The sequence below is a fragment of the Podarcis gaigeae genome, assembly GCF_964106915.1.
Source record: "Podarcis gaigeae genome assembly, chromosome: 13".
NCBI classification, from domain to species: Eukaryota; Metazoa; Chordata; class Lepidosauria; order Squamata; family Lacertidae; genus Podarcis; species Podarcis gaigeae.
The window spans coordinates 52101770-52115655 of NC_139689.1; the positions used below are offsets into that span (position 1 = coordinate 52101770).

General features: G+C 43.3%; 1 protein-coding gene and 1 long non-coding RNA gene across 34 annotated transcripts in view; one reads left to right on the plus strand and one right to left on the minus strand.

Moving 5' to 3' along the window:
• Positions 1–13886, minus strand: part of COBL (cordon-bleu WH2 repeat protein) — a 1088462-nt gene that overhangs the window by 1069974 nt on the left and 4602 nt on the right. For 6 of the 33 annotated variants that reach the window (XM_083709033.1, XM_083709014.1, XM_083709030.1 and 3 more), the window contains exon 1: positions 3723–3852. The exons of 21 other annotated variants lie outside the window; for them this stretch is intronic. In XM_083709033.1, the coding sequence (XP_083565159.1) occupies positions 3723–3769 (47 nt within the window). In that variant the 5' untranslated portion in view covers positions 3770–3852. Of the gene's footprint in view, positions 1–3537; positions 3667–3722; positions 3854–13886 lie in introns of those variants that run through there. 6 more of the 33 variants (XM_083709018.1, XM_083709013.1, XM_083709027.1 and 3 more) reach the window with 2 other exon arrangements.
• The window catches only part of LOC310830346, a 36237-nt gene continuing 29479 nt past the window's right edge, over positions 7129–13886 (plus strand). Inside the window, exon 1 of the long non-coding RNA XR_014557608.1 lies at positions 7129–7303. This is a non-coding gene — a long non-coding RNA (uncharacterized lncRNA). The remainder of the gene's footprint in view (positions 7304–13886) is intronic.

The following is a 13886-nucleotide window of genomic DNA, read 5'->3' on the forward strand; positions in this document are numbered from 1 at the left end:
GACAGGGAGCGGACCTGAGTGAAGACTGCAGCCCTCAGGTCTGCTCCCGAAGCCCCCCCCCCAGGCTGCCACAGAATGGGCAAATTTCAAAATTGGGTCAGGCAGGAACCCAAGATGTTCCACGGCGGCCGAAGAGGAAGCTAACAGCTGCAAGCATGATGGCACTGCTCCAGAGAGTAGCAGAGCCACAGCGACGGATCTCAACCGCCGCCCACCCTGGACCAGGTAAACAGCCATTATGGGGAATTTACAACTCATAGCTGTAATACTTATGTAACTGTTGTAATTATGTTATTTGTATGTAGATGGTACAATATGTTTAAGGCTTAAAGAACTATGAAGTCAATTAGATCCCATACACATTTTTTGTAGGTACAGTGGTACCTCAGGTTAAATACTTAATTCGTTCCGGAGGTCCATACTTAACCTGAAACTGTTCTTAACCTGAAGCACCACTTTAGCTAATGGGGCCTCCTGCTGCTGCTGCGCCGCCGGAGTACGATTTCTGTTCTCATCCTGAAGCAAAGTGCTTAACCTGAAGCACTATTTCTGGGTTAACAGAGTCTGTAACCTGAAGCGTATGTAACCCGAGGTACCACTGTAGTCTGCACTTTACAGAATCTTGGATTGTTATAATTGTTTGCTTGGCGGGAACCAAACTATGAGCATTGGTTTGCACAAAATGCTAAGCTAGTACTCTGGTTTGTGGCCTCCCAACATAGCTAAGAGAGAGGATCAGTGTGCCTGAGGGTGCTTGCTAGTTCCAGGCAAGCTGTCATTTGTTTAGCTTACAATTATGTACAAACTAGGCCTTGTATTGAAATATAATCAGAAGTTGTATTTTCCTTGAAAGAAAGAAGGTTTTTTATATGTGGCTTTTAGTGATAAATGGGGGGGGGGGGTCCTTTTTCACTGATCCAAGTTTTGGATGGGATTACTTAAAAGAAGTTGCCATGCATTATCCTCAAAATCAGGTTCCTGTGCAAAAGGCTGTTGTGTGTGAATTAAGAACTAGCACCTGGGTCTGGGCATTCAAATGTGCACAATTGCCTATTTTGAGCTGAGTGTGGGGAGTGACTGCCCCCACCAACAGTACCAGGAGATTAGAATGATCAAAGATGGCAGCAGTGACCCAATCTTCATCAGTTGCATGTATTCAGATCCTAAAATGCAATGCACTCAGACCAGTACTGTAAGCATCTATGCACAAATGCAATCCTGCATAATGTGAATATGATGCAGGACTTTCAGAGAGAACTAAAATTATTAGGTCTCAAATGGCATACCATTTCTGAGATAAGGAAGCGTCACAACAAAATAATAATTACCATGTGTAATTAGCAGCTCACTATACGAAGTTTCGCTCATTTAACTAACAGCCCAAGGCAAAATATTACGCATTTTTGCAGCAAAGGAAACATTTGCTAAAAAGCACTACAGCAAATGCTGACACAGCTTCTTAGAAAATCCGTACCTTTGAACATTCTAAATTAAACAACCAGTACTTCCAGTCATTTCTTTAGCATTTCATTATTGTACCATGCGCAAGCACAAAAATACTACAATAACTTTATAATTAGGAGAAAGCACGCTCTTAAAAATCAAACACAGAATAACGCAAGCCATTATTCCATCATTGACTCTTTTTCTTCTATCGAGGAAAAAGGATTCATTCATTCACTCTCAAAGACACTGCACTTCCTGACTACTTTAATTTCAACATCAAACAATTCAAAGAAATTTAATCCAGGGAAGCCCAGGGTGCTGAATGAAGTAGATTGTGATTTTCTGTTTAAATATAAACTCATAAAAGATGTACAACTATCCAAGACCATAGCACACATCCAGCCTGGTGCCATACATATTGCAAGGTTCTGCTGCAATCTGAGCTTAAACAGTATTACTAAATAATCCTAACACAGTATTTATATTCGGAATAAAAGCACGTTCTGATAAAATTGCAACCAACCTGTATGCTAGTGAACTCTATTCCAAAATACAGAACTTACAATTTACAGCACTGGTTTTCAAACCTTTATACTTTCAAGGTGTTTCCACATGAACCTCTCTGCCAAGAAACCTCTATGCATCTGACACAAAACCCCAAAATGTTGTAGGATTCTGAGAACAAATTATGAATTTTCTACATGAAAATCACTGTCATGTAGGCAATTGCTCTTAGTATTTCACAACAGTTTAACAAGTTTAAACTAACATCAAAAACGTTATGATAAAAACAAGACATGAAACAACCAGTTTCAGCAACGACAATACCCAAAGCATAAAAGGAGTTTGTCACCCACCAGAAAAGGAAGGCAGCCCCCCCCCCCAATCTTTTCCAAAGGCTTTCAAAGAAAAACCACACACACGTTGCCCCTTACCCGCAAAATGACACCAGGGAGGAAGTTATGCAAACCTCTCATGAAATGGTGTTCCACCACATCAGAACTGCTCCCGAGAAAGCCTATTCTGGCTGGCCACAATCCAGCCGACGCCCAAGATGGAGCATGGCGTAATTCTGGCATCTCGCATGCCAGTAGGGTTCATATTTCCTGAAATAAGCAGGACCCAAGCAACCTATGGTTGTTGTTGTTGTTTTCTTTAAAAAGTACAAACCAACACCTGGATCCCAAATCAAACCGGCTTCTGCACCTCTTAGCAGGTAGGCTGCTGCATTCTGCACTGACATTTCTACACTATTTTCAAAGGCAGACCCAGGTGGAATGCATTACAGTAGTCTAGTATAAAAGTCACCAAACCATTGAACCATAAGCTCAGAAAACGAGTGTTGTGTGAAATGGCCCCATAATCCTGGAGATGGTATTGGTATTTGCCATAATGTGCAATTATCTGCACCACTTTTATATCTCCAGATGACATATGGCTAAGCACATGACAGAAGATAAAATTCTGTTTATGTGATCCTCATAGATGCCTCCCCTCAAAATCAGGGAGCAACAATCACATGGATTGGGCATAAGCACATTGGGATACAATCCCCTATTCAAACGTTATATACAATGGGTGGACTTTTAAGGCAGAGCCAGATATAAACAATCCCTGCGAAGCGGCGAGCTCCCGTTCCTCGGTCCCTGCTCCTGTCAACCTAGCAATTTGAAAGCACGTCAGAGTACAAGTAGATAAATAGGTACCACTCTGGCGGGAAGGTAAATAGCGTTTCTGTGAACTGCTCTGGTTCGCCAGCAGTGGCTTAGTCATCTGGCCACATGACCCAGAAGCTGTCTGTGGACAAACATCGGCTCCCTCGGCCAGTAAAGTGAGATGAGCGGCACAACCCCAGAGTTGTCTGCAACTGGACCTAACGGTCAGGGGTACCTTTACCTTTACCCTCTTTTAGTAGGAACGGCTCAATAATTTCTATTTCTAAAAACTCAGCCCTCAACTATTGGAGGACACAGAGTGACACTGCTTTTTGAAAACTACCACAGCTAACTTGAGAACATTTTTTAATAAACAGAGACTGAGCTGGATGAAGTTTACTTGATTGTTGGGAAGGCAAAACCCAGCAGTACTTACGACTCAGAGCTGTTCAAAACAGGATTTGTACTATCTGTCCCAAGTGCAGGCTGGTGGCAGCAGTCAAACAAATCATGATCCAAGGGGCCCCGCACTGGCCAGAGACGGACCCTTATGTGCCAGGCACTCCTGCACCCAGCCCCCCTCCTCCCTGCCTTGGATGCTGTGGGTGGGTAGCACAATACCTGGGCTTTCGATTCGGAGTTGCTGAGTTGCTCTGTGCTCTGGTCATGCATGCTTCCCAGGCAATGCACACTGGGTAACTTGATAGCAGGCACAAATGTCCACAGCAGTGCTACTAAGGAAGAGAGACAGCAGTGGGTGTGGCGCTGCCTAATTTTGTGCTTGGGGAGCGGGGAGAACATATGATCAGGCGTCCCTCTCTTAATAGGGTAATGTAATGCCTCATGATTTGGCACTACCACTGTTTTGCACCAACGAAAACAGCAGAAGGCATGCTTTTTTGCTCCCCCGGCAATAAAATAAGAATAAAACAAAACCTTGAAGGGGCCAGCTGCCTCTTCTGTGGAGCCCGGTAGGGATGGCTGGTGTAAGTGTGAGAGAGAAATGATGAGGAATGATTTATAAGCAGTAAACAGCTGTCATGGACGGGCTGGATGCTGAGGAGGGGTGAGAGGCACCTGCTAGGGAACGCCGAAAGGAACCCCCAAGGGAAGAAGACTCACAATAAGTGGTCAGAGGTACAGCAGACAGGGAGTAGCCATGGGTAGGCAAACGAAGGCCCGGGGTCGGATCTGGCCCAATCGCCTTCTAAATCCACCCCACATGTTTTTACATGAGTAGAACGTGTCATTTTATTTAAAATGCATCTCCGGGTTATTTGTGGGGCCTGCCAGGTGTTTTTACATGAGTACAATGTGTGCTTTTACAAAATGCATCTCTGGGTTATTTCTGGGGCATAGAAATTTGTTTATTTCCCCCCCCAAAAAAATATAGTCTGGCCCCCCAAAAGGTCTGAGGGACAGTGGACCAGCCCCCTGCTGAAAAAGTTTGCTGACCCCTGTCATAAGCTGAAGAGGCAACAGGGTTTAGTGAGCTGGAAGAGGCTGGAGCAGAGAACAGTCCAGAAGCAGAGGCAGAAGCAGAGGCTGGGGGGGGGGGGCGACAGGTGATGAGATATGCTGAAGAAGCCAGGGGGTCCAGCTCCCCACCCCCACCGCCCAGTCTCTCAGAACCGGCAGAGGTATGGAGGGCAGAGCAGAGATGGACAAGGTGCCAGAGTCTCCAACTGCTTGGGAAGGAGCCTGGAGAGGAGGAGACTTAGAGAGCTGTGGAAAAGCGGAGACCTTCAACTGCCTCATTGGGGCAAGGTCTACTGGGAATAGCTGTTGTGCTCATGAGGCCTGAGCTGTTTTGTTTCTTTGAATAAAGAGTTAATTTCACGGACACCTTATAAGTTATTGCTGGCCTGCTCCCAGCACCAGCCCTGACAATAGCATCTCCTTTTGCAAATAAAAAAGAGCCGAGAGCCAAGCAGTCAACAAACCAGAAATAAAAAATATTGTCTTTAAAGGGGGTGCAAATCCCTTTGAATAGAAGAGCTATTGTGCTGGATCCGTCCAGAGATCCATCTTATCCAGCCAGGTGCTTCAGGAAATGCACAAGCACAGTTTGAGGCCAATAACCCTTTTTCGGTTGCTTGCCTCCCCTCCTTCAGCATATTCAGGGGTAGACAACCTCTGAACCAGGAGGATGAAATATGTCTAGCAAATGATATTTAGCCAATTGATATTTTAAAGTTCTCTAAGCCAGTGGCCAAAACCATATGATGTGTTTTGTGGAAAAGTCAGTTATCTTCTGCTGCACTTCAATTCCACGGAGGGATCTCAAGTTCTAGTTTTACAGAAATGATGAAAACCTATGAGTACCAGGCAAACAAAGCAGTGCTTGTTAAAAATATCTAAACTACAACTTATAATTTCTTACCTACTTTCTCAGTTCTGTACCATGCAATTCTCTATATGTTTACTCAGAATTAAGTCCCACTATGTTTGCCGATCAGAAGGCTGGCGGTTCAAATCCCCGCGACGGGGTGAGCTCCTGTTGCTCGGTCCCTGCTCCTGCCAACCTAGCAGTTCGAAAGCACGTCAAGGTGCAAGTAGATAAATAAGTACCGCTCCAGCGGGAAGGTAAACGATGTTTCTGTGCACTGCTCTGGTTCGCCAGAAGTGGCTTAGTCATGCTGGCCACATGACCCGGAAGATGTCTACGGACAAACACCGGCTCCCTCGGCCAGTAAAGCGAGATGAGCGCCGCAACCCCAGAGTCGTCCGCGATTGGACTTAATGGTCAGGCGTCCCTTTACCTTTAATATTCAGTGTGTGAGACTTGCTCCCTAGGAAGCATGTTTGGAAGGTTCCATGATTTAATTCGGATAGCTTTAAGAGTATAAACACCATGAACACAAAGGCAGCACAGCACAATTGATGGAAGGGGAAAAAATAAAACTTTTGCCTACATTTTGGTTGAAAACGTTAGACCATCAAGGGGCTGCACCAAAGACGGTCCACTGATAATTGTTTGTCCAAGGGCCACAAAAACCCTGCAAAACTATCCAACAGCTATTTAAAAAAACAGTAGTAGCAGCAAACATGTGCATTTATAAACAGCAATTTTTATCTTACATATATTGTACATTGCCAAGACCCATAACTGAGTCCAAGCATGGTGTTTTCTAAAGAAACAGTAATAAGAAGGAATTGGTCGCATAATGCATGTCTAGCCTTCTGGAGCTGAAAAGGTTGCAGAATGTCCAACTCACTCAGTTCTTATGGGGTAGGAAGAAGAAGGTGCCTCCTTTGAAACACAACAATCTCGTCATGTCACCAGAGCCCAGCAAAATCAGAGGTGGCATTATCAAGAGGCTCCAGAATCAGGTTAACAGAAAGAAAGTCAGAGTGTCACAAAGTTCAAGGTGTCAGTGGCCAGACCCAAGGTCTAAGTACCTGTCTAAGGAGGCAAAGGAGACCCCAGAACAGATTCCAGCACTGACTTTGGTAAACACACAACCTAAAAACATTTTTTAAGGAGTTATACAATAAGTATGTGGTATGCACTTCATGTGGATTTCTGCAATAATTATCTTTTTTAAAGATTGTATTCGGGAACAGGCATACTGTACAACATTTTTAGTCCAATCTGAATGCATGTTTTTCCCACACACACAAAATCCCCGAAATTGCTTTGAATTAGAACTCAGTTTGTTCCTATAAAAAACAATGTAAATGCAAATGAACTCAAAAGAGCCCAACTTTTGATCCTCTCAAAATATCAGAATCCATGAAAACCTATTTCAACAAGAATAGTTCCTCTCAGATGAGGAACTCAGAAGTGCTATGCACATGAAGCAGAACCAATGGAAGTATTCCAGATGTTGCAATGCACTATTTTAGAAGGCAGATACAAGACACATAAAAGCTTTCTGCAAAATGAAAATCTGCCACATTGAGAAATGTTCTATCCCATCCATCTCCATGATTTTCCTTTATTAGAGGATGATATTCCTTGAATATATGGAGATATTCATTGAATATGAATACAGTGGTACCTCGGGTTAAGTACTTAATTCGTTCCGGCGGTCCATTCTTAACCTGAAACTGTTCTTACCCTGAAGCACCAATTTAGCTAATGGGGCCTCCTGCTGCTGCCGCCCAGCCGGAGCACGATTTCTGTTCTCATCCTGAAGCAAAGTTCTTAACCTGAAGCACTATTTCTGGGTTAGCGGAGTCTGTAACCTAAAGTGTATGTAACCTGAAGCGTATGTAACCTGAGGTACCACCGTATTCCTTGAATATGGAGATATGTCTATGCAGTTTTGGCATGTAGAAACGATGCAAGCTTCCTAATGCGCATAATTGTATAAACAGAAAGAAGGAAGTGATTTGTACCCATGGGAGCATTATCATGAATCAGACTTAATGAAAATATAGATTAGCTGTCCATTATTTAGGATATGAAAATCTAAGCCTTACTGTTAACTCCACTTATATTCCTTGTCATCGTTGTTAAAGAGAGTATTCTTTTTGTAATTGTTTATACTGAATTGTGTACATTTTATTCATAAGTTTCTGAAGATCGTGATGGTTTGGAGCTTTAATATAGAATTGTACGAAAAATATTAAGCGTTTACAGAATAAAGCCCAGTTGTAATATTGCAAATTCCCGCATGGTGGGATTCCAAAACGCCTTTTGTGTAATCAGTTGTAAGCATTAGAATGACTTCCCTTAAACGTGGATCCCAAGCAGCAATATGCTATATATTATTTGAGGGCAAGTTGTAGGTGGTGAGGAGTAAATATTTTTGATATTTGTTTTTTTAAGAAAGCTTTTTTAGTCTGTTCTACCGCTTTTAAGATTTTTATTTAAGATGGGTCTGGAAACTGCACTTTCTAAGAGCATGTTTTCCATCTACTAAAGCACCTCGTTGTTGCATCTCACAAGTAAGGTGAGCCACAGTTTTATTCAATGAAAAAATGTTGGTAAACATATTCAGATGATGCCCCAATGGGACCTTGCACAAGGAAATGATATTCTTGTATGTCACAGAAGAAGACTGTGTAAGTCAAAACGTGTTTGCTGCAATCATAAACTTCAGAACACATCCGATATCACCTTCTGGATAAAACTGATCTGTGCAATTATACACATTCAATGTATCTTATTTATGTGAAGCTCTATACCGTTTGTTAACATTATTGTTTATAATTGTATCTCTCATTGAAGTTTTTTTTTTAGCCTTTGATATTGTGTTTACTAAGTACCTTGACTTTAGTTTTTTTGCACTGATAAATGCAAGTGGTGAGCGAATAAATCATTTACCTGAGCAGGAAGTCGGGAAAACAGCAGTTAATAAAACCAATAAATAGTGTAAAACAGCAAGATTGATTTAGAGCAAAGTGAGCACAAACAATACATGATTAAAGGTTAACTCCTCTACGTAGCTGGCAGTAGCAAGTCACACATTCTAAACATCTGACAAAGATGGCAAGATTCCAAATGGCTGTGTCTCTGACTTGGTTTAAAATAAAGACTGGCTTCGAATTTCAGTTGCAGAACACCATGCAATGCTTTACAACAGCCTTCAGCAATCTAGAGCAGCTTTGGACTACAATTCCCACCAGCCTCAGCCAGCATAGACTGCTGGGAGGGACTGGTGTTCTGTTTTGGACTACAATACCCATCTGTAGGGCACCAGACTGACAAGAGAGCAGCATTTATCTACACTAACGCATGATGTAAAGGTTTTCAATATACCAGGCAAGACATCTTACACAGTCAGCAAATGATAATACTATTAATGATTTAGCTAGAAACATTAGTTGGCATTCCACTTCTGTGGAAAAGTGCAGAATGAAAAGATCCTGAATCTTGCTTAAAAGTCTTATAAGGGGAAGGCAACCTAAGGCCCGTGGGCCAGATCCGGCCCAATTGCCTTCTAAATCCGGCCCGCAGACGGTCCAGGAATCTATGGGTTTTTACATGAGTAGAATGTGTGCTTTTATTTAAAATGCATCTCTGGGTTATTTATGGGACATAGGAATTTGTTCATTCTCCCCACCCAAAAAAATATATATAGTCCGGCCCCCCCGAGGTCTGAGAGACAGTGAACCAGCCCCCTGCTGAAAAAGTTTGCCCACTCCTGAGCAAGTGCTATTATATGTAGAGTAATAAACATGCTTAATTTTATTTTTGTCTAGCTCTTGCCTCTTTGAAAGACCAATATTCTCAAAGACATAGTAATAATTTGTGTATCAAAATACTACCATTTAAATGCAAGATACATGCCAGTAAAAAAATCCAAAAGGTCGCCCCCTTTCATCCACTGTCTAGATTTAGTAGTAAAAAGAAGCAAATTCCCACCAGTATCTGATGTTAAAATTAGAAATTCAATACTGGCTCATTTAGGACTGAGGGGGGAGTGCAGAGAAGAGACCACACCACAGATCACAAGTTCCCCGTGAAAATCTGTGGCGCCTCTTAGTACTCCCACGAGAGAGGGTGGCCTATGCACCTGTTACAGATTTAAATACACTAAAAAGTATATCTTTTGATTGATTTCTTTAAAAGTGAATTTTGACTACATAGCTAAGTGTCTGGAAGCCATCTTCAAAACTGGTTTAACTCATCAGCAGTCACATGATATTCTCAAAAGAGGTCTGGGACTAAGAGTGTTTCCACACAGGAGCACTATCTTGTTCAAAATTTTTCGTGTGCACAATTGGTACATGAGTATCTACACATTCTTGTTTCTTCATTCACAACATGGACCACTATATCGCTGCCTACCATACGCAGCAGTGGTGGAGCCTGACAAAAATGAACCAGCTGCAAGTTTCTGTCTCTCCCTTCAACTCCTCCTCTGAACATTTCCCCCCCATTCTGGTCCTGCATGCAGCTATTTCAGTACCTGTGCATGCCCGCCTATAAAAAATTAACGTTTGCTTTTGTGCTGTTGCACAGTAGCTGCTATCAGCCTCGGTTATCCTGTTTCACAGTGGGCAAAATGGAGGCTTGTACTCTTGGGCGAGGCAATTCCATTTGTGTTGTCTACATTTTAAAGACTGTGATATGCCTAAGACCTGCACAAGAGTGATAAAAAGTGCTGGTGAACTTCAATACTACCGCTGACAGCAGAAGTATATATAAATTGTAACTTACCGGTATTTGATATTTTGTGGAACAGAAAAATCCAGATTAAGTCAAGAAAATCTATGGGTTGGCATTTTGTTTATATCCCACCCTTCCTCCCCCCCCAAAAAAATGATGGTAGACGCAGGTAAATCTGGCACAACCCGCTGGCAATGATGGACATCACTTTCTCAATCTTTGGAATTTGCTAAATTCTTTGTCGCAGCATTTCATTGTGGCAAAGCTAAGTACTGTACGGAGATTTGCTCTGGAGTCACTAGGTTTGTCCACATAGCCAACTTGATTTGAAAAACCACTGTTTTCCGATTTGAAATCAGCAACTTCATGCACATTTGAAGTTGAATGCTTTGGTTCAAATTTGGACTTCCATGTCCACACCTTTGGGTGGCGACTTGTCCAATCGAGCAATAATGCCCTGCCTGCTCATTTGTTAATTCCACCCCACACGCACTTTCCTGTCCTATACACGTTATACTTCTAGTTGAACTTGGATGAAGTCTGAAAACGTTTCTGTCACTCGTGTCTCTGCAGTACTCAGCCAATCCTAATCCAAAAATATAGCTATGGCAAAGAGGCCCCTCCCATGTGTTGCTGGGCAGAAGATACGTGACTGGCAGGGGCTCCTACTCCATCTGTTGTTATGAGAGCTGACCAGTGTTCTCAATACCGTAATGGGCTAAGGCAGCCTGAGAATGCTCAGATCATAGCTGTCAACTTTCAGATTTGAAAATGAGGGACCAGCAGCCTCGAAAATAAGGGATCAGCAGCCTCACCTGTCCCGGGGACAGTCTACGGGGTATCTAACAATCCGGGATAGCAGTGGGAAGCAGCGGGAAACGGCGCTGGAATAAGGGAACTTCCCGAAAAAAGGGGAAGATTGACAGCTATGGCTCAGATCTCTTTTCTTCACAAGTCGTGCCTCAAAGCAAATTCTTCATAGCTGGCCAGGAGAAGGGTGCAGTCGCTAATTTGAATAGCTCCAGCTTTGTTAATAACAACAAAGGTAAACAAAGTGTGCATCTATATTTTATTTTGCTTAATAATCTACATTAATTTTGTGAATGGAGGAGGAGTCTTGGGAAGAAAAATGGTGGGTGGCATTTGTGTGGGTGAAGCACCCCCATTGGTGAAGCAGGTGCTCATGCCATTTATTTCTGAGGCTTATAGTTCCTAGTTGTGCCTCCCTGGACCAAGCCTATGGGAGCAGGTTGCAGGTTGTGAGGAGTTGCTGGTGTGAACAGTTTAGACCCCTGAGGCTGCATCACACTTTGGGTAGAATATTGCCTGCACATTTTCCTTATTGGTAAGCCAATTGGCAAGAGCCTTGTTGTATTTTTAAAAATAAACACACCAGAGGATCAGGAGATTGAATTTAAAAATCCTCCTCTGTGGTATCATTTCAATCAAAGGGGTAGCCAGCGAGCCAGGGCTCATAGCTGAAATAAAAACAATTATCAAACTAGCTTTAGAAGCTAGCAAAGTAGATTACCAGGAATGATACATCTGATGAAGTGGACTTAGGCCATAACAGATGTTCTTATTTTAAGGTACTACTACTACTGTTATTTTGCTAAAATTGCACTATAATCTACTTTACAGGGTTGTGGGGATAAAAACACTTCAACAAACATTAAGTGCTTTTGCAATAGTAGGATGATGCAGAGGATGATTCAGGCGAGAACTCAATGGGCAAAACCTTTATGTATTTTGGAATCAAAAATTGTAAACTGCCTGCACAGCCCACCCAAGCAAGCTAGTCTTAAAAGACAGACACACACAGGATTTTCCAAGGACCTACATGTAAAGTCCAGTGTTTGTGGGCCAGAATGTCTTGGTTGTCTCACAAAGATCCTTTTTCCTTTGATTTTTGGGTTAAGCTTTCTTATGATTCCAATCCTTCCCCCTCCCCCAATTAAAAACTGAGAGCGGACTTATTTTTATCATTCCTCATTCATTGGTATAATGTTCATATCCACTCCACCATTCCTTCAAGGAGTTCAAGGTGGCATTCATTAGTTCCTTTTCCCCTTTTCCTTTTCCTCATAACCACCCTGTGAGGTAGGAGAGGCCGAGAGACAAGGCCTGGCCCAAGTGAGTTTCATGGTTGATTTTAACCTTGGTCTCCCAGGTCCTAGTCTATCTACTATCCCTCCATCTCACTCCATATTCTGAAAAAAAAAGGTGTACAAGTTAATAAGCCAGGAAAGGGGAATAATCTTTCCCCATTGGTCTGAAAATTTATGGCGCCCCTTGCTAACACTCCTGTGTGACACATTTAAGATTAACCCATTCAGGCTTCACTCCTGTACAGGGAGTAATCCCCATGGAATTCAGTCTACTTCTGAGTACCATTTCTTTGGTATGAACCCACACTAGCAATTGTGAAGCAGCGACCCCTTCTGAATCAAGGGAAGGCACTTAAACTCTAAGAATGAACAAAACCAAGATTTGAGTGCCCACTGTTTCTTTGCCAAGGTGGAGAGATTCAGAACAGGTGAGGGCCACACAACTTTCCTCCCGGTTAATTAGTCTGAACAAGCACCAACTATATCCACTTTATGAAATCACGTTTCTCTTCTAAATATATGAGATTTGAAAGGAATTGAATCTATGGCTTCTTTACCACATATCAACCTCACAAACCCTTACCCAAACCACATTTTCCCCTTCTGACTTTTCCTATAATGCTGCAAACCAAACTGTGGGAACCTCTGAACCTGAGCCTTTAAGGCCCACAGATATGCAAACAATGTATTCTCACCCAGTTATCTAGAGCAGGGGCAGGCAAACTAAGGCCCGGGGGCCGGATCCAGCCCAATCGCCTTCTAAATTAGGCCCACTGGCGGTCTGGGAATCTGCGTATTTTTACATAAGAATGTGTGCTTTTATTTAAAATGCATCTCTGGGTTATTTGTGGGGCATAGGAATTCGTTCATTCCCCCCCCCCAAATATAGTCCGGCCCCCCACAAGGCGTGAAGGACAGTGGACTGGCCCCCTGCTGAAAAAGTTTGCTGACCCCTGATCTAGAGCCTTGGTTTGATCGCATACCCCAAATCAAGGGAGATAGTAGCCAAATCCAGCCAGTTTCTTCCAGCACCAGAGGGAGGAAATCCAAAAAAACACCTCCCCTGCTCCTTGCGCATAAAAACACCCTAATGATTCATTAAAATCATTAACCAATTGCTACCCCTTTCATGACATGCAGAACCAGCTGTCTGAGGCAACCACCTCACTCTGCCTAATGGTATAGCCAGCTCTGCTATTATCCCAACTCTTGCCCAGTTTCATATGAAAACAACCCAGTTTTCCAAACCCACTACTATACATTTATTGCACCATTTAAAATACCTTGAGGAGTCTTAATGGTGTTGAGCAGCTAATTGCCCACATCCCACCGTAGACTTTCTCCCCCTGGCCGAGGGATCCCCAGAATGCCTCCCCCAGGCTGCTCCCCCCTCCGTTGCGATGGCACAGAGCCACGAATCAAACTGTGGCCGCCTCGCTCCCATCTCCGCGGAGCCGCCGTTTCCAGCGCGGCTTTCCCTCGGGAGCAGCCGCCCGCCCCGCCTCCTCGGGCAGCCTCCATCCCCCTCCGGCCGGAGCCTCCTCTTGGCAAGCAGCCGCGCCCCGGAGCCTGCCCTTTCGCGGCTCATCTTTCCCACCCGGCCGCCCTGCTCCC